The sequence below is a fragment of the Chenopodium album genome, chromosome 24 (assembly GCF_948465745.1).
Source record: "Chenopodium album chromosome 24, dcCheAlbu1.1, whole genome shotgun sequence".
NCBI lineage: Eukaryota > Viridiplantae > Streptophyta > Magnoliopsida > Caryophyllales > Amaranthaceae > Chenopodium > Chenopodium album.
Genome location: NC_137857.1, coordinates 3047823 through 3068541, shown reverse-complemented (window position 1 = coordinate 3068541; position 20719 = coordinate 3047823). Strand labels below are relative to the sequence as shown.

The following is a 20719-nucleotide window of genomic DNA, read 5'->3' as shown; positions in this document are numbered from 1 at the left end:
TATCATTCGGGGACGAAGGGAGTAATTATTAATGAACTGTTAAATTTTTATCAACAAAATAAATAAGCTAACTTGTAAAATCATTTAAATGAAAATGATATCTTATAAAATACAAGTAGAATACTTGTAAAAGCTACTTAGATGTTTTAATACACTTTTTAATCTCTTATGTTATTCGGTGGCATCAAAGTCAAACAATCAAAAGAATTTAACTATTTATATCGCCATATAACTTTAAATTCATTATATAGGTTGATTTCATATATTATCAATAATTTCACTTAGGGTCTAAACTGAACTTAAATTATTGGAGCTGAATTGAACTAAACTGAAGTTTATTGGAGTTGAACTGAACTGAACTTATTAGAGCTGAACTTGAAGTGAACCGAATATTTTATGAGAGAAGGAAATTAAGAACTGAACTGAAAATAATCAGAAGAGAACAAACCCTTAGTTTACCATACTATGAGATTTCTAAATCCATCTTGCTAACTCCAAAGCTTTATTGCTTTAAACATCAATGACGAAATGGATCATAAAAAATTATAAACACCTCTTTAACGATAAGAATTTGACTTATAATAATTTAATACATATTGTAACATGTTGCAAAACTAGGTGGAGAGAAAAAAAAGTTGTTATTCACTTGTTTGCAAAAAAAGGTTCTAATAAATGTTCATAAATAATATTATGCATGTGTTGTCAAACTTTTAGATTGTATATCGAGTCAACTAATCTGACAACTTACCATGTAGAACTTCTAACCTTGTAATATCGTATTCAACAAATTAAGCTTTATTGGCATAGTAATTTACTCTCAAGGCTTGTTCCGATTTAAGCTGAATAGAACATGCCCTTAGAATGACAAAAAATTATCTATGGCATAAAAATGACCTACTCAAAACCCTTCCAATATATAGCAAATAAATTAGTCATTCCATTGACATTTTTCAAATTCCAACCTCTCAACTTTTTCAATCAATGAAGATGATCATGTAAATGATTTTGTCATGAAAATTATTTTTTATCTCAGATGTGATATGATCATGGGCTAGATTGTTACAATACAAAGAAAAAAAGTGTCTTAAACCTTCTCGTTTGAGTTAAAGTAGCCAAGCCGTAAACATTCACCCAAACTTATAAAAATCAAATTAGGAACAACTGTTTGACCTAGTTTCTGAAACTGTTTCTCAATCTAAGAAATAGATATTGGGCCAAACAATGGAATTCTAAGAAGGCCAAAATAGCTTTTAGGGATGGTAAAATGAGAAGCACCAATTTGTAGCTTTTCGCCAAAGGGGTTTCTCGGGAGGTATTCCTGGGCAAAGCATTTCCAACATTTTTCAAAAAGACCTCTAAGTGATGCGTGTCGTGAGACTAGATTCCTCGTAATGTGAATTTAAGCTTAAAAAATTCATTAACTCGAACCATTTGGGCCTAACCGGACTTCTTTCAAGCCAAGCTCTACTCAAAGTCTCCAACTATTGTTTGATCACAACTCATACGAGTAACTCATAAGCTTATTCGAGACAAAGCCATTAGATTTTTGGGTTACAATGGCTTGCAAAAACCTCCCACTCACAAACTATCTCAATCACTCATTTCCACTCTTATCAAAATTCCCATTATCTTCTTCAGCAAAACTTATTCAATTTCTGGGTTATTCAACTTCTAACTTCACTGGTCTAAATTCAACTGTTGTATCATCAAACAATTTCACTTGGGATGATGTTATTCAAATCGGTCAGTTCAAACCCGACCCATCTGACTTAACGGGTTTCTTTGATAAAGTTAGCTCTTGTAATCGAAATGTGGTAACTAATTTTATCTTATCTTTTTTTTTTTTTTTTTTTTTTTTTTTTTTTTTTTTTTTGGGTGATGAAGATGAACTGATGATTTTAGGATTTAATTTGCAGGAAAAATTGCGGGAATTTGTTCCATTTGTTGTTGAAGAGCAAGTTGTTGGTTATGTACATAGTGGGTAATTTCTTTATTCTTCCTTTGTCCATGATTGCTATTGTAATTGTAATTAACTTATTTGAATTTGAAAATTCATGTAAAATTTGATTAGATATTGATGAAAATTATGCCTGAAAATTATCAGATGCTAATTGTTAATTTTGCAATTTCTCGTATATCTTAATGACATTTCAGTTGTATAAGATGTAGTGATTCTTCTTGAGCTTGAAATTTGACATGAATTTGAAATTTTGATTTAGTTGTTGCATTGGTAGTTTGGATTACACTATTAACGTGACTATTAATTCCGGGTGTGAGGGAGTAGTATTCATTTTATTGCCAAGACCGTTTTAGAATTAGTTATTGCATTTCTAGTTTGGATTACACTACTAACGTGACTATTAATTCCGGGTTTGGGGGATTAGTAGTACTCTTTTTTATAGCCAATACAGTTGGGGCTAAGGGATGACTCACCGACGTGGGAGTGTGGAGCTGTATGTTTTTACATATCTTAATTTTAGTTCTTTAATTGCTCAAAAACACAAGATCTTAGTTGCTGTTGTACTGCCATCCGGATCAGCATTCTGATGAAATTTGATCATGAAATCACAATGGCAAACTTGGACTGAGATGATAAAAGCTGTTCATTTCAATAAAGGTTACTGTTAAATTATATGATTTCCATTTTAAGATGTAAAATGGATGTTGAAATGCTGTAAAAATCAAATCGGTAAACTTCAAAGCTGATTACATCCCCCTGATCCCCTTTATCTTGAGAAGATAAGCTGTCAAACTAAATGCTTACTTTGATAATTCATAGATTTGCTGACCACTTGAGGAGGTTCCAAGATGTGTTCTCGTTCCCACGAGATGATTTGCACAATGGTCATTTCGACTGGCATATAACACTACATCCAGAACTAAAATCACCTGAAGATAGGACTTCTGCAGTTGCTAATGTAATCAACTGCCTGGGAGAAGAACTGATTCCAGGTATTAGGAATGAGGTATTCCTGATGGCCAAGCATTTTATATTCTATACAATTCAGCATTGCATCTCTCTTTTTCATGGATTTCTAGTGGAATGTTTAATTCCTAACTTGGAGTAATAAATACAAAGTGCCATCTGCTGATCTGTCCCTTTTAGATGTTCTCAAAATATTTATCAAGTTACATTTTGGAAACTATTGCTGTATGTGTAAATATAAGTTTTATCTTGCAATTTAAAAAGAAAAGTTTATTGAAATTCTCTATTGCAGCTCCAAATCAAGTTATTTGCTTGTCAATATTTTCTATAATGTTTTATAAGAGAAACTTTTGGCTCTTTTCTTATGCATATAAGTCTTAAACAGCACTTGTTTAGAAGCTTACGGAAATATAATTATACTAATCTGTTGACATAACAATGAATATATTTCTAACCATGAATGACTGTGCATGACATTGACTTGAACCAGCTCTTCCCTGTTACATCATGCTTTGGGACACGAGCGTTTTTCTCACTAGAACGTGCTGCGGCTCCTTATTTTGGAATAAAGGTAAAATATTTTCTGCTTTTGATAACCATATTCCTTGTCTATGTCATTTACGGTGTGTTTGGATAAAGAAAGGGGAAGGAAAAGAAAGGGAGGGAGGAGAAGAGGAGGGGAGGGAAAGGGAGGGGAGGGAAGAATGGTAATTTTTTTTCAAAATCTCTCCATTATTGGAGGGATCAATTTCCTACAATTTAATCCCTCCATTTCTCTCCCCTCAAATTCCCTTCCTTCCTCATTTGTTATCAAAATGAAAGATACCTCATCTCTCCATTTCCCTTCTCTTCCTTTCCCTCCATTTCTTTCAATCCAAACACACTGTTAGTCACTTTGTTGCATCTTTTACAAAAGGTCCTCAGTGTCATATTACTTGGATAACAGCATTTTTTTGGCTTGCTGTTCCTAATTATTTTTGTCATTGTCTTGCTAGTAACATGTCTACAAGTCAGAGTATTATTTCCCAATGGTCAGTCTTTTGTGTAAGTGGGCTTTGATTTCTAGTTACAGTCATCTAGAGAACTGGAAATGCTGTATGAGGAGCTGAGTGTATGTACATGAAGTTTGTAGATGCTTCAACCTTATAATAGGTTGAGGTAGTTCAGTGCTCCAGACTCCTATCTTCTTTGGGTCTCTACATCATGCAGTTATTATCCCCATTCTAGGAGAAGCAAGAATCACCAAATTCAATGTGTCACCTGCCCACCTCACTGTTCTGCATCTCTGTGATTCATCCAATTTCAATTGTCTATCTGCATTAGTTGAGTGGAACTAGCATTGTGTGACTAGTCACAGGACTTATTTAAGAGCAAAAGCTTGGTAGGTGATGCTTGTTTTGCTAATTGAATTTGGTTCTAGCTTACACAGTGATTCTAGTTGTATAACTGTATTGCTCCAGACAGTAATTATATTTGTTTTGCCAACCATTTCTGAATTCTTCCGAAGAGAAGAAAACTAATGTGGTTTTGCATTTTCCTTTTATTATAGGCATATGGAGTTCACATGAATGGCTATGTTGAAAAAGAAGGTCAGAAGTTTCTTTGGCTGGGAAAGAGAAGTCAAGCAAAGTCCACCTTTCCAGGGATGCTTGATCATCTTGTTGCTGGAGGACTGGTTAGTTGCAACTTTCAGCTTGATGTTTTATGGGGCTTAAGAAAAACTTGCAAGGAGTTTAGAATTAGTGAACAATTGTTGACATTCTTTAATAGTGATCGAACTCCTATTTGTTATGCTAACATCTCACATCCGCTCTTTGGGTCCAGGAATATCTTTCAAAAATACATGTTAAAAGACAGAATCAAAAATTACCATCTTATCTCATCTTTAAATTAGTTTTTTTTATCGCCTTTTGACATTCTTGAGCCTTTAGAAATTTGGAGCTTTCTTCACAGTTAAAGCTTCAGTTAAGTACTATTCATGCCTGGCCATAGATACAGTCTGGTGGATTTCTCCATGTTATCTTTTGCTTGACTATTCTGCGACTTTTTTGTCCTCAAATTTGATCAATCTCTTTGCATTGGTTCTTTTAAGCATTTGTTAATCTAGTTAGTAATAATTGGATTGCGTAAAGCTATAGCCTGCAATAATCTGTTTGTCTTGATAGTGTACATCTTACTATGTTTCTCATGCCATATTATTTTTGTTTAAATCTTTATCTCAAGCATCTTTGAAAATATTGCAGCCTCATGGAATTCCTTGTGGTGAGAATATGATGAAGGAATGTGAGGAGGAAGCAGGAATACCCATATCCATCTCCAAGAAGTAGCCATCTGTCCAATCCCTCTTTTTGGTCTAGAGTTGATATCATTTTTTATTTAAAACACATATTACAATGTTTAACTAAGAAAACTGCTGCTCAAGTTTTGTTAATTTGTCTTATTCTAGGCTTTTTTATTTCTTCTGTGCACCTATGACCCATAAACATCTACGAGTAATAACTCGCTTATCAATGTATTCATGACATCATGTTCTGTGTGTACCAGAGTTGAACCAGTTGGGGCTGTCTCTTACATGGATATCAACGGAGATAGACTTAAGAGAGATGTTCTTTTCTGTTACGATCTCAAGCTTCCTGAAGATTTTGTTCCCGACAACAATGGTAGGCAGGCTAAGCTGTAATGTCATTATACCCAATATTGAACATGATGGCTTTGCCCTTTTTCATATTTCATTTGTCCTGTCTATTTTTTTTTTAATATATATATATACATATATATTTTTTTTTGTAATATGGCAGATGGTGAGGTGGAGAGCTTCAGGTTGATCCCTGTTCCACACGTAGCAAATGTGATTAAGAGAACCCAATTTTTTAAGTCAAATTGTACTCTTGTCATCATTGACTTCCTTTTCCGACATGGGTATGTATTCTATCTATCTAGCGTTAGTTTTAGCTTATCATATCGAATGGAAGTGTTGGAAATGGGATTATATAACCACTCCAATCTGTTTATTTGGTTGGTTGTTAATAGCTAATCTTATCACTGAATTCCCATTTTCCTGTTATGGCGTTTGCAGATATATATGTCCTGAATATGCTGGATACTTGAAGCTCCTTCAGAGTTTAAGGAGTGGAGACTGCTCCTGAATTGGCTTTAGCATGATTTGTTGTTAATGGGGATGTCTTAAAATAATGTGTACAGTTGGTTCCTTGAATTATAATTATACATTTATACCTTGTAGTATATGGATGAACATAAATTTCTGCAACAGTTGTCTGTATTTTTTGACAAGGACATAAACTTGTACTCCGTAATTTTGCTGTTGGTTACTCTTACTATGTAGAATTCAACTGCACTGAAAAAATTCTTAGAGGGATCGACTGTATCTGAGATTAAAATTGTGGCTCTTTTGCCTCCTTATGAACAAAGGGGGTGCAATAGATGTATGAGACTATGAGTTGTTAGCAAAATGTTGGAGGTTTAATAAAATAGGTTTTCAAGTCTTGTTCTTTTCCATGCTTTACATGATCAGCTTGTATAGATAAATTAAGCATAGAACTGAGGAATTTTTTGAAGAATCAATTTCACAGAGCTCTCACTTGTGTAAAATACGGAGTGTCGGACTAAATATAACCAACACATTGAAAAATCATTATAGCTCGCTAATAAAGAAATACTTAAAAAGAAAAGACTACAATATGAACATATTAGTGATTTTTTTACCATAGAGCAAAATTGTTCATGAGTTACTAGTTTGTACTATTTGTTTTTTGTTTAAACTCACCACGGACCGTGCTCTAACTTAATACGATCTCACCAAATCCGCCCACACAAACCGGGTCAAGGTAGGGATACGATCTCACCAAACCCGCCCACACAAACCGGGTTTAACCCGGAACACTAGGGTTTTGTATATAAAGAAGCAAACAAGCACCACAAGCACAACAACGAAGAATGAGGCAGGGAGAGGTCGTGGGAGTTTCCGAGGACCGTTTGCCACTCTCCCTTGATAACCCACCACCCTTTACGGCGGTCGGTAAACTTAAGCCGATGATTTCTCCGACCACCATTAAAACGGCCCTCAAACAAAGATTCGCTGCTTCAAATATGGCACTATCTTTCCCCTTTCTTCCTCCCTTTCTATCAAACTTGGTCACTAATTGGCCAAATTATTACTACTACTCCGTATTATACTTCGTATTATTTATTTATTTATTTATTTATTTATTTATCATCTTCATTATTATTATTATTATTACTACTACCTCCGTTTTTTCCACTGAGGCTATGATGAGTTCGATCGATCAATTTAATCCAAGTTTTTCTGGGTTTTGGTTGTGTTTTTCGAGGTGGGTATTTTTCCATTTGGCTTGGCAGCAACTTGATCGGCATTTTTGGTTGCGACGGTGTTGGTGTTGTTGTTGTTGGTGGTTGTAACTGGAAACTTAGGGCCTGTTCTTATTTACTGAGCTGAACTGAGAATTGAACTGAACTATTCATCTTATATTTGTTAATGTCGATCTTGTTTGGATGCCGCCATGGTTGATTACCTTCACCTTGATAATGCTCCCCCAAAAAAGCTTTGGTGAAATTCGGATCTGAGCCTCCCCAAAACACTCTTCCAAAAATGGATGAAAAGAAATCAAGATTTTGTGAAATAATGATATGGGTTTTATGTTTTGCATGTGATTTTTTTGCAGGTTTGTGATTTTGTGAGTGTAATTTGCTGTTTGGGCTGTGATTGTTTCTTGCTTAAGTTTACAATAAATGTTGAAAGTAATGTTTTTTTTAAGTGATTTATTGTTGTGTTGCAGGTTTGGGTGAAGTTATTAGGAGGGGCAAAGTTGATGATGAGGTTATGGGTTTTTGAATTGTGTTATTGGATGGTAAGCTTGTATATTTTAGGCTTTTATATAGTTTTACAATGAGCTTGTTATAATTGCATAGCCTGCATTTCTGGGTTAATTGTAAGTTTGTTGTCTGCTTTGAAAGTTTTAATGTTGAATGGTTAAATTAATTTAAAATGCATTATGCTTTTCGATATAGTAAATTAAAATATCTTTTATATGTAGTGCTTATTGATATTGTTTTGGAACGCTTGTAAAAAGCTGTCAAATAATGTGTGTTTCAGTAACTTAGAACACATTCCTGTGGATATAGATGATTAGTAGCAGCAGCAGTGTTGGTAGTTAGAGAATAGAGATTGCTCAACATGATCAGCTAGTATTGGTAAATTATGCATAGAATTGTGGATTTTTTGGTAAATAAATTTCATAGATTTCTCACTTGTGTTTAATACGGAGTAGCCAATATTGCATAGAGTTTTGATGTGACGAAAACATTACAAGATCATTGAAATAAATTGAAATTGCAATCACCTAAAAGAAAAGACTTGGAGTAACACATAAGTGATTTGTTTTCCATAGACCAATATTGCTCATAAGTTATGGAGTATTTTGTTTTCAAACTCACCACGGACCATGCTTTAATTTAATACGGTTTTAGCCATTTAATACAATCTCACCTAAAAGTTGCTCTTACATTAATCCGATCAAACCTGCCAAACAAACTGGGTAAAACCCGAAACAGAATATAGTTTTGTATATAATTATTATTGTTATTGTTATTGTTGTTATTATTATTATTATTATTATTATTAATGCTTCTGTGTTTTCCATTGAGGCTATGATGAGATCGATTATTAATGCTTCCGTGTTTTCCATTAAGGCTATGATGAGATCGATCGTTCAATTTAATCGAAGTTTTTTTGGGTTTGGTTGTGTTTTTCGAGGTGAGTTGTTTTCCATTTGGCTTGGCAGCAACTTGATCGGCATTTCTGGTTGCGACGGTAGTGTTGGTGGTAACTGGGAACTAAGTGCCTGTTCTATTTAGCTTAATTTTAGTTCAGTTCAGAACAGGCCTTGTTCACTTCAGATTAATTTCAGTTCAGTTCATTTCTTAATTTCCTTCTCTTATAAAATATTCAATTCAGCTCCGTTCAGTTAATCAGAACAGACCCTAAGCTTTGTTTAGTTCATTTTATATTTGTTAATGTCGATCTTGTTTGGTTGCCGCCATGGTTGATTTTCTTCACCTTGAAAATGCTCCCCAAAAACCTTTGTTGAAATTCAGATCTGAGCCTCCCCAAACACCTCTCTAAAAGAAGGAAGAAAAGAGATTAAGATTTTGGTTTTTTAATTTTATTTTTAATTTAATTTTATTTTTTTAAATTTTAAATTTATAGTTTTGCATGTGATTTTATTGCATGTTTTTGATTTTGTGAGTGTTATTTGCTGTTTGGGTGGTGAATGACTTGATGATGAGGTTAATGGGGTTTTTCGAATTGTGTTGTTTGGATGGTACGCTTGTTTCTTTTATGCTTATATATAGCTTTACAATGACCTGAATGAGTGGCAGTGTATGTCCTGCGTTTATGGGTTGGTTGTAAGTTTGGTGCCTGCTTTGAAAGTTATAATGTTGAATTGTTTAAGTGATTTTAAAACTCCATTAAGCTTTTCACCAAACTCCATGAGTGGCAGTGTATGTCCTGCGTTTATGGGTTGGTTGTAAGTTTGACCGTGCTATAATTTAATACGATCTCACCTAAAACTTGCTCTTACATTAGTCAGGTCAAACCCGTCCACACGAACCGGGCAAAACCCGAAACATTAGGGTTTGTGTACAAGACCCTCTCCAATGGTGAGACTTGAGGGAGTTTCTTTAGGAGAGAGAGAGAGTATTTTTTGTAAAGGATACCAATAAGTTGGTATCTTGCTAAGTTTAGATATTCAACTTTGAGTCTCATTTTGACAAAAAGTGTGGGCCCTTATCAATATTATAATATGTTTTGTAATTTATTTAAGTTTTAATTTTTTTTTTCAATTGAAAGTGACATTAGTATAGTTTAGAAAGTTTCACCATTGGAAAATTATATTTCATATGAGTTGCTAAATTGAGAAGTGGGTTGGGTATCACCATTGAAGACAACTCATTTTGTATTTCAATACTCAAAGTTGAGTCTCACCATTGGAGATGGTCTAAAGAAGCAACAAAGCATCACAAGCTCAACAACGAAGAATGAGGCAGGGAGAGGCCATGGGAGTTTTCAAGGACCGTTTGCCACTCTCCCTTGATAACCCACCACTGATTACGGCGGTCGGTAATCTTAAGCCGATGATTTCTCCGACCACCATTAAAACAACCCTCAAACAAAGATCAGCAGCTTCAAATATGGCACTATCTTTCCCTTTTCTTCCTCCCTTTCTATCAAACTTGGTCACTAATTGGCTTTATTATTACTACTACTTCGTATTTTTTATTTATTTATCATCTTCATTGTTATTATTATTTTTATTACTACCTCTGTTTTTTCCATTGAGGCTATGATGAGTTCTATCGTTCAATTTAAGTGAAGTTTTTCTGAGTTTTGGTTGTGTTTTTGAGGTGGGTAGTTTTCCATTTGGCTTGGCAGCAACTTGATCGGCATTTTTGGTTGTGATGGTGGAGATGATGGTGGTGGTGGTTGTGACTGGAAAGTGGAAACTAAGGGCCTGTTCTCATTGACTGAGTTGAATTGAATTGTTTAGTTCATCTTATATTTGTTAATGTCGGTCTTGTTTGGTTGCCGCCATGGTTGATTTTCTTCACCTTGAAAATGCTCCCCCAAAAAACTTCGGTGAAATTTGGATCTGAGCCTCCCCCAATCACTCCTCAAAAAATGGATGAAAAGAAATCAAGTTTTTGTGACATTATGATATGGTTTTTATGGTTTGCATGTGATTTTTTGCATGTTTGTGATTTTGTGATTGTAATTTGCTGTTCGGGTTGTGATTGTTTCTTGCTGAAGTTTACAATAAATGGTGAAAGTAATGTTTTTTTTATCTTATTTTATCTTATTTTATTTTATTTTTGTATAAATTGATTTATTGTTGGGTTGCAGGTTTGGGTGAAGATATTAGGAGGGGCAAAGTTGATGATGAGGTTCATGGGTTTTTGAATTGTGTTATTGGATGGTGAGCTTGTATATTTTAGGCTTGTTTATAGTTTTACAATGAGCTTGTTATATCTGCATAGCCTGCATTTTTGGGTTAATAGTAAGTTTGTTGTCTGCTTTAAGTTTTAATGTTGAATGAATACATTAAGCTTTTCGATATAGTAAAATAAAATATCTTGTATATGTAGTGCTTATTGGTATTAATTTTGGAACGCTTGTAAAAAGCTGTCAAATTATGTGTGCTTCAGTAACTTAGAACACATTCCTGTGGATATAGATGATTAGTAGCACCAGCAGTGTTGGTAGTTAGAGATTGCCATGGATATAGATGATTTGAACCAATTTCTTGATGCAAATTTGTACCTTGCCTCCCTTGCTTTTTACTGTGGAATTTGGGGGGAAGGTTCTGTTGTTTTTATGCATTGAGGTATTTCTTTTCGTTGTTTTCCCTCTTCACCTTTCTTGCTCTCTCTGTTGGGGATTGATGAAAATCAGTTTAATTGCCATCGACTGTTCATTTTTGCTTGCTACTTGTTTAAAAACTTCACGCTGTGATTAGAAGTTAGAGCCTTGCAATCCAGAGGATGTTAGTAATGCCTTTCTTATTGAATTGTAGCTTTGTCATATGCTATCAACTTTGTGGAGGCTGTCGGTGTTTCTTCTCATTTTTCAATTGGCATTGTCATGGAAAGATATGGCTCATTGCTTGGATAGAGAAGAAATAAGCAAACACTTTCCTGGATATCTTTTCTCAAAGGAGATCAGGTTTCTTTGCCCCGTTGAATGATTTCTCCCAAACTCACCCCTGGGAGATAAGTTCTAATAGGGCATAGTCAAGTACATTTCACTACTACAATAAGTTCAGGTTAGTGAATTTCGGGTAAAAGGGAAAAGTGATTTCATGTGAATGCCGGCTACAATGAAGTCTATTGGTGACACATTGTGCACTATTCGTATTCACCACTTTGACCAGCGTTGGTGCTTTATACATTAGATTAAACATAGTCTGTGAGTACTTGTCAGAACTGTCTCAATGTATAGTTGGCATTTTTGCTGGTCAAATTGGGATACGTATAACAACGGAGTATAAATGTTGCCTTTTGCTGTTTCTGAAATTTTAAGGCTGTGATGATAAAAAAATTCTACTTCAATTAGTAGACTGGCGCTGGAGATACATAATTAAGGTCGTCCATTGGCTTGGCAGCAGTAAAGCTGAAAAGCTCTACTTGATTTGCCGCCATGGTACTGACTACCAGACTTTTGTCTCCTTATGCTTGATCAAAGGCGAATCTGAGCCTTTTTGTTGGGACTAAATTTTTAGTGGGAAGATAGTACACCTTTATGTTTTCTCAAACCTTTAAGTTTTTCACTCACATATTTTCCCTATCCTTTTTATCCCCTTACCACTTCTCTAAAACTCTCGTAAATTTCATATGTCTTTCTGTTTTTCACTTTACAGTTTACACCCTGTATCCAACTTTTATTCAATCGATTATTTTGCTATGCTCTTTTTCCTTTTTGGACGGTTCCTTGTGACGATTCATGTTAGGTTGTTAACCGAACCCAAATCATTTTGGGACTAAGACTTTTATGTTGTTGGGAAGATAGCATACCCTAATCTATTAATTTACGCAAGTAAGCAAGTCAACTTGCTTTACAGTTCTCCAGTTCAATTCCATTCAATATAGATACATGTTTTCTAATCCAATAAGTAGACTGCTACCGGAGAAACGAATATCAATGATTTTGCCATTGGCCTGGCAGCAGTAAGCTGGCGAGCTTTACTTCTGCTGCCGCCATGGTACTGAGTGCTATCTTTATCATCTTCTAGCTGTTAGTTTAATTATGTGCTGTTAGTACTGTCTGTCATTATCTTGACATCTTCTAGCTGTTAATTTGATTATGTGCTCTTGTTTGAGACTTGGAATGGCTGTGCATCTTGAAAGCCGTTTGCATCTTCTCCTTTATGATCATTGTGGCCGGCTAGGCTTATCACCATAAACAAAAGCCGGTAATTTCTAACCTTTGATTACGGCTGGTTTATCTTTCTGTTTAAATGTCATGATAATAGCAATAAGATTTACAAGTTGGTTCCACTCTAAAATCAAAGTTTACGCCTCTTCTTAATTTTTTTTCTTTTCTTAACTGTTATTTTCCAGGAAATCAAAGTTTCAAAATATTCTATCCTTAAAAATGAAGTCCCGATAAGCGTTGGGTGTTACAAGAGATGGCTATTTCGCCTTATTAGACAATCATGAAACATCTGGTCAAGATAGAATCTGTATTAATTCTGTATGTTTTACCTTAATCTCTTGGAGATTTTGGTTGCATTGGTTTCTAGTCAGACTTCAGAGTAACCAAACCACTGGCCAAGGATGCTTGCAGTTAACCGGCAGCAGCTAATGAGCTAATCTGATGATTGTGGTGCTGCTAGTGGTCTTCTTGACGCCTCCCAATTGCTGATGAAGTTCTCCTTCACGAGCTGAATTCTCACCTATTCACTTGGATGTGCTCCGGGTCTTTGCATGCAAATTAACTTGCACCATTTTTACACATTTTGAGACACTGATGAAGAAATACACAGGATTACAGGAGTGTGTTGGTTCCTGGAGAATGTTACATTTGGTTTGAGTTCAATGAAACATTGTATATCATGTGAAGTGAGATAATCAGTAAAGTATTGATGATTAATTACTTCATTGTACAAGTGCACATGTTCAAAATCAATTAAAAATGCCCCCAAAGTTTGGAAGTGCGGTTTTTGTAAATTTTATTTGAATTGCAAGTGTTTGAGTGTGAAAGATATCCATGTAACACGAAAATCACTCTTAGAGTCTGTCTCGTATCTTCGAACAATAAGTTCAAACATTTGGTTGAAAAGTAAAAACTACAATGGTATGAGCCATAGTTTGGAAGTAGATTAAACTTCAGTAGTTAAAGTAATGAGCCTCTAATGAAATTGCTTTGTAAACCATGAATGGCATAATAGCTCTTTAGCTGCTACGTAAAATGCATTTTTGGGAATTCACCGTCAATCATCCGTGCAAATTCATCCCTCTAAATTTGCTGCTAACGTCTTTAAATCACTAAATAAAATGAAAATGAGATACGAAGCAATCTTTAGACTAATGTTTCGAACCTTGACCCAGCTCTCTATGGAAAACACTCTCAACCTCGCCGCTAACCCTGAAACTACAGACCGAATTGAACGCTCAACCAAGAAAACTAAACGCAAAATCACCCAATTCATCTTCTCCAAAGAGTCACCTGCTGGGCAGCCTATTCCCAATGTTGGTTCTCCTGTGCATCACCCTGTCAATGGTCATACAACTACTGGTATTTCGTTTTGAGACATGCTGAATTCATCTAATTCACTGGGTGCTCCAGGCATCCAACCTCTGATTGAGGATGATGATGATGATGAAGCGCCTCCAGGTTGGGTTCCTGATCCCAAATGTCCATTAATACTGCTATCGAAGGAAGAAAAAGCCAGACTTCGTAAACCGTGGAAGCATACTCTCATTATCAAAATGTTTGATAGCAAGATTGGGTATATGTCACTAATGAAGCGTTTGAAAAAAAAGTGGGAATTGGCTGGAGGTCTAGTTTTAACGGACATTGGTCATGACTACTTCATTGCTCGATTCTCTAATCTAGGTGATTACAATCATGTCCTCACACAAGGTCCTTGGATGCTTGATGACAACTACTTAACCATCAGGAAATGGATTCCCAATTTCATTCCGGATAACACTCCTATGCGTTACTTAACTGCTTGGGTGCGTATCCCTAATCTCTCTGTGGAATACTTTGATAAGGAATTCCTTCACAAAATTGGAAATCAAATTGGTAAAGTGATCCGTGTTGATAATAATACTGCCTTAGCTCAACGTGGCCAATTTACTAGACTTAGTGTTGAGCTGGATTTATCAAAACCTCTGTTATCAAAATTCTGTCTCAAGGGTCGCATTTGGAAAGTCCAATATGAGGGCCTCCGTATGATATGCTTTCATTGTGGCAAGATTGGACATCAAAGTGATAAATGTTCCGCTAAAGACAATTCTTCAGAACAGGAGATGGAGGAAGTCAATGTGATACCTGAAATCACTCCTCCCCTGCTTCAACCAACTGTCGAAGTCCAAGACTATGGGTCATGGATGCAAGTGAAAAAACCGCCACCTCGGAAGCGACCACCTAGAACGGAGAAGCCTACTGCGGTGGCGGGGAAAGGGGGTCAAGATAAAAATTCAAATTTGAATTTTAAAAAAGATTCAGCAAAAGATAAGGGAGCTAATATTGGGGGTTCTCGTTTTTCTGTTTTGGAAGGAGAAGATAATCAAGATAATCCTATCCCTAATAACTCTCCAATTCCAATTCTGGTAGAAGGAGAAGAGGAAATCTCTTCCTTAAATCACGTGGATACGGTTGATTTAGGGAATAATTCTCTTGGGCCAATTGCTCCAATTATTCCTCTTCAGTTTAATTCGGGCAAAGCTACTCCTAAGGATAATTTTCAAGGCCAATTTTTAGGAAATTCTAAGCAATTGCAGCAAATTAATAATTCTAAAAAGAATTCCCAAAAATCTATCTTGAAAGATTCGACTAATGATAAGCCCAAAAATATTCCACTAAAATCTTTTGTAACCGAATCAAGTGGCAAGGAAAATATTCCAGCCAAATCCCAAGCCCCAACTGAAGCCAGTAACACGATCTCTCCAATCAACCTCGACAATCAACCTTCCCTAAGCCAAATTCACCCCTCTCTAACCCATGTCTCCCCTACTCCCGAAGCCAATAGTGCTTCAGATACCTCCAGAAAAGACACTCTGTATGACTGCTCCAATGGAGGAGCCGTATTTGGGTGTGGCAGACCCCCTGACTCACATACTGCAGATGGAGATACACTCATGGACTCCCCCAAGTCCAGGGACGCTGGAGATGGTGGTAACTTTGAAGTTACCATTGGAAATTAAGCATGCCTTGCGTGCTATTGCTGAAGCTTATAAAGCAGCTTTTCCTTCTTCGACTGATTTTATGAATAGAGTTCAAAATTTCGATCCCAATTCCTTTCCCATAACGTGTATGGTTTGGAATGTTCAAGGTGCTGGTAGTAAGGAGTTTATGGTGGTGCTTCGTGAAATCATCCGAATTAACAAGCCTTGTGTTTTTGCTTTGGTTGAGACCCATATGGGTGGTGATCATGCTCAAAGAATTGCTTCGATGGTGGGTTATAATGGTCACACAAGAGTCGATGCTCAAGGTTTTAGCGGGGGTATTTGGGTCTACTGGAAACCCGAACTTGTGACCATTGATCCTATTGAAAAATCGAATCAATACATCACTCTTTCTATCACTAGGAATGGTGAGTTGCCTTGGTACTTATCGATGGTGTATGCTAGCCCAGATCCATCAAAGCGACAAGACTTATGGCGAGACCTCTTGGATTTTGCTCGTCGAAATAACAAACCTTGGTTGCTCGCTGGTGACTTCAATGAGACTCGTTTCACCTGGGAACGAAGCTCAAGCTGTAGAGAATCTACTCGTCGAAGTGCAAAATTCAACGCTTGGGTGGATAATAATCAATTGCTTGAGGTGGAATTCTCAGGCCCATCTCATACTTGGGCTCGAGGGAATACACCTGCCACTAGACAGAGTGCACGTTTGGATCGAGCACTTTGCAATTCGGATTGGAGTGCTCGATTTGATCAAGCTCGAGTTAAACACCTACCCGCATTACAATCTGACCATTGCCCTCTCTTTATTTCCCCAAATGGCTTTGCTCCTCTTGACTCCTTGAACCGCCCTTTTCGCTTTCAAGCAGCCTGGCTTACCCACGAAAAATTCTAGATTTTTTGAATGATAAATGGAATTCTGAAGCGCCTTTAATTCCCCTGCTTTCAACTCTGTCGAAGGATTTACAGGAATGGAACCAAAATATTTTTCATAATATTTTTCGTGAGAAAAGGACCTTAATGGCGCGTATTAAGGGAGTCCAAACTTCTCTTGCTACTGATAAGCACTCGGGTCTGATAAAACTTGAAGCCAAACTCCGTCGAGAGTTGGATGATGCGCTTAGACAAGAAGAGCTTCTTTGGTACCAAAAAGCCCGAGTGGATTGGATTGAGAATGGGGATCGTAACACATCCTTCTTCCATATGAGTACGGTTGTTCGTCGTTGGAGGAACAAAATTTCGGCAATTAAGAACAATGATGGGCAGTGGGTTCACGATTCTGAGCAAGTCAAAAATCTGGTTGTTAACTATTTTGCCTCATTATTTACGGATGATGGTCAAGAAGATGTGTTCGACATCCCTACTGGGATGTGTAATGAACTGTCGACAGCTGAATGGGAGAGTTTATGTCGCCCCTTCACAAGGTGTGACATCGAATTTGTGATCCAAAATATGGGTGCTTTGAAGGCCCCCGGACCAGACGGGTTCCAAGCCCTATTCTTTCAGAAAAATTGGGAGCTAGTCGCACCCAATGTTTGTTCATTAGCACTCTCTGTATTGGAAGGCAATGGTCTGCCAGATTCACTCAATGACACCTTCCTAGTGCTTTTGCCTAAAACTGAAAATCCGGATTCTCCTACTCAATTTCGGCCTATTGGCCTTTGTAATGTCACTTATAAGATTATTACAAAGGCAATAGTCAATCGTCTCAAGCCCCTTCTACCGAAACTTATCTCTACTTCCCAATCAAGTTTTGTTCCGGGTAGACAAATAACCGATAACATCGTCATTGTCCAAGAAGTTATTCATACCATGAAGCGCAAACAAAGTGGCAAGGGGTACATGACTATAAAGATCGATTTTGAGAAGGCGTATGATCGTCTCAAGTGGTCCTTCATCAAAGATACTCTTAAGGAGATGAATTTTCCTATTTGCTTGGTAGACATCATTATGGATTGCATTACTTCTCCATCGATGCAACTTCTTTGGAATGGTGAAAAAACCGAGGCTTTCCACCCAACCCGTGGCATAAGGCAAGGTGATCCCTTATCACCTTACATTTTTGTGATTTGTATGGAACGTCTTAATCAAGTCATCGAGGAAGCTATTTTTAATGGGAGTTGGAAACCTATATATGCCAGTAGAGGGGGACCTCTCCTTTCAAATCTTCTTTTTGCGGATGATTTAATTTTATTTGCCGAAGCTTCGATTGATCAAGCTTTAATAATTAAAGATTGCCTCGACAGATTCTGCTTGGCCTCGGGTCAGAAAGTGAGTTTGCTAAAATCCCGTGTGTACTTCTCTCGAAATGTTTCAAGCACCGATGAAACTGCCATTAGCCTTGCGTTGGGCATGGATAAAACTGAAGACTTGGGTCTTTATCTTGGTATGCCAACCTTAACTAGCCGTATCACTAAGGCCACTTTTGCTCACATTTGTGAGAAAATCGACCGACGACTTTCTGGTTGGAAGACTAAACATCTCTCCCTTGCAGGACGAGTAACACTTGCTAAGTCTACTCTAACTACCATTGCCAACTACTCTATGCAAACGGCTAAAATCCCTAGGGGTATATGTGATGATATTGACAAAAGGGCTCGAAAATTTATTTGGGGAGATACGGATGATCACCAAAAAATTCATTTGCTCTCGTGGGAGACTCTTCAGCTTCCTAAAGACAAAGGTGGGCTAGGCATTAGACCTGCTCGTCAAGCCAACTCGGCCTTTCTAACTAAGCTTGGTTGGCGTGTTCTATCCGAGCCTGATGCTCTTTGGTCAAGGGTCCTTCGATCGAAATATTGTAAGGGTAGGTGTGACATTGATATGTTCACACCCACCTCTTGTATGTCTAATGTGTGGCAAGGTATCACGGAAAATGCTCAATGGATAAAGAAAGGGTCGGCAGTAGCAATTGGTAATGGTCGTCGCACACTCTTTTGGGATCACTGCTGGGCAACGGAAGTTCCTCTACGTGACTTAGCCATTGATTCCATTCCGGAGTGTATTGATGGAGCAACTATTGAAGAAATGTGGGCTGATGAAGGTGAATGGAATTGGGATATATTTGCAAACTTACTCCCTCCTAACACGCTAAAAATGATTGCTGCTCATAAAGTTTATAAGGGCTCTGATGTTGAGGATTTTAGGTACTGGAAAGGGTCTACTTCAGGAAAATTTTCAGTCAAGTATGCTATGAAAATTATGCGAAATGATGATCCTTTGTTGAAGGATCACAAATGGGATCTAGCTTGGCATACCCCTGTGCAACAAAGGGTCAGAATGTTCCTCTGGCTTTTACTTCATGACAGAGTACTCTGTAATGCCAACCGTCTTAAGCGTCATTTGACCTCTGATCCTAGATGTATGCGATGCAACACCAATGCTGACGAAACTATCTTACATTTATTTCGTGATTGTGCTACAGCTAGAGATATCTGGGCAACTGTCGGGGGAGTAGAAAGCATCCCTTCTTTCTTCAATGATGATATGCATACCTGGTTAATTCGAAATTTGAAGGCTGATGGTTCGAATTTTTCTGAAAAATGGCCAGTGTGCTTTGTGACAGGGTAAAGTCGTATCCCCTAATCAAAAGAATTACCTAAGTCCTCTAACTAATGCAGATAGGGAAGTAGGGTCGAATCCACAGGGAAACTAGTCTTTCTATTCCTAATTAATTATTATAATCTAAATTATCAAGGTAACGAATGTTGTTGTTATTTAAAGGAATTATACTACGAAGAATAAAATTAGGGAGAAATAAAAGTAGGAGAAAAACAATGAACAAAAGACCTAGGGCATAGGTTCACCAATAAATAATACTCCAGGGTAAAACATATAAATCAATCATCAATGTATCAATTAATCAGATCATAAAGGGCTTTCGCTACGTATTACAATCACAGAGTTAATTTACCGGTATTAAATCTCATCTCTCGAATCTCGACTTAACCATTTATAAATTAAACTGCCTATTGAAACTAGGCCTTAATATTAATTCTAATCTCTCGAATCTCAAATCAATATTGCGTAACTCATACAATTAAACCAGCGCTAATCTAATTGCATAGTATTAAATCAATCAATAGGAAATTAATTTAGCATTGACAATCAATAATAATAAATCATCCCTTCATATTATTTATGGATCCCCAAGAACCCTAGAAATAAACTACTCGTGCATAATTAAATATAAACTAAACAAAGCAATTAAACACGACATGATAGAAGAAAATAAAATAAATAACTGAGATTAAACCCAGAGTTGTAGAGACATAAATAAGAGAGAAAATAATACTAAGAGTTTAATTAAGGGAGAGAGAGAAAAGTTAGAGAGAGAAAGAGAAAAGAAAAACTAATTAGAAACTAAAACTAATACTAATACTAATAAAAGAACTAAGCTAATAATCACCTAAGAAATTGGCCCCTATCTACGTAACTACTCCTTCCTTTTTATAAGGAAAAAGGAGTTTTATTCCTAGTAAACTTCAAATCCCACTGAAACTTTACTACTGACAACCGACCTAGCTAAGTCATCAGATATTAGGAAGCCCAATAATTTGTAAGCCCAATAATTGGTAATGGCCTAACGCTGAAAAGTGATGATATCCGCCCAAATTAGCTTATGTAACAATAATGGGCCTTAAAATCATTAAGCTGACTTAACAACATGCTTGCATCTTATTCATCCGATCGGGCATTGGGCCGCCCGATCGGGCCCGGTCAGCTGGATCTACGAGCTGGGCTTCAATGCTTGGACTTGGTCTTTTAAAATTTATTAGACCAAGTTTCTTCACTTGTATGGTCCGTATTTCGTATGGGAACTTTGGACCTCTTTTACTATATCGAGCC

General features: G+C 36.7%; 2 protein-coding genes and 1 long non-coding RNA gene across 4 annotated transcripts; all 3 read left to right on the top strand.

Annotated features, from left to right (window-relative positions):
• The first annotated feature begins 1495 nt into the window (after positions 1-1495).
• On the top strand, positions 1496-6426 carry LOC145611076 (nudix hydrolase 20, chloroplastic-like). Its single transcript, XM_081666309.1, has 9 exons — positions 1496-1814; positions 1917-1981; positions 2780-2966; positions 3417-3497; positions 4476-4601; positions 5170-5249; positions 5471-5586; positions 5725-5845; positions 6003-6426. Exons 1-9 carry the CDS (start codon positions 1557-1559, stop codon positions 6070-6072), a joined length of 1104 nt encoding a protein of 367 aa, XP_081522435.1. The 5' UTR covers positions 1496-1556; the 3' UTR covers positions 6073-6426.
• A 464-nt stretch (positions 6427-6890) lies between these two features.
• LOC145610311 (uncharacterized) lies at positions 6891-13709 on the top strand. Of its 2 annotated transcripts, XR_014106268.1 has the most exons (4): positions 6891-7626; positions 7741-7812; positions 10866-10938; positions 11536-13709. It is a non-coding gene; the product is annotated as an uncharacterized LOC145610311 (long non-coding RNA). The 2 variants fall into 2 exon arrangements; XR_014106267.1 differs by having other exon boundaries at positions 6891-7812; positions 11536-13708.
• A 2292-nt stretch (positions 13710-16001) lies between these two features.
• On the top strand, positions 16002-16766 carry LOC145612745 (uncharacterized). The gene has a single exon (XM_081668042.1). The coding sequence runs from the start codon at positions 16002-16004 to the stop codon at positions 16764-16766; it is 765 nt and encodes a 254-aa protein (XP_081524168.1).
• Positions 16767-20719: the final 3953 nt, after the last annotated feature.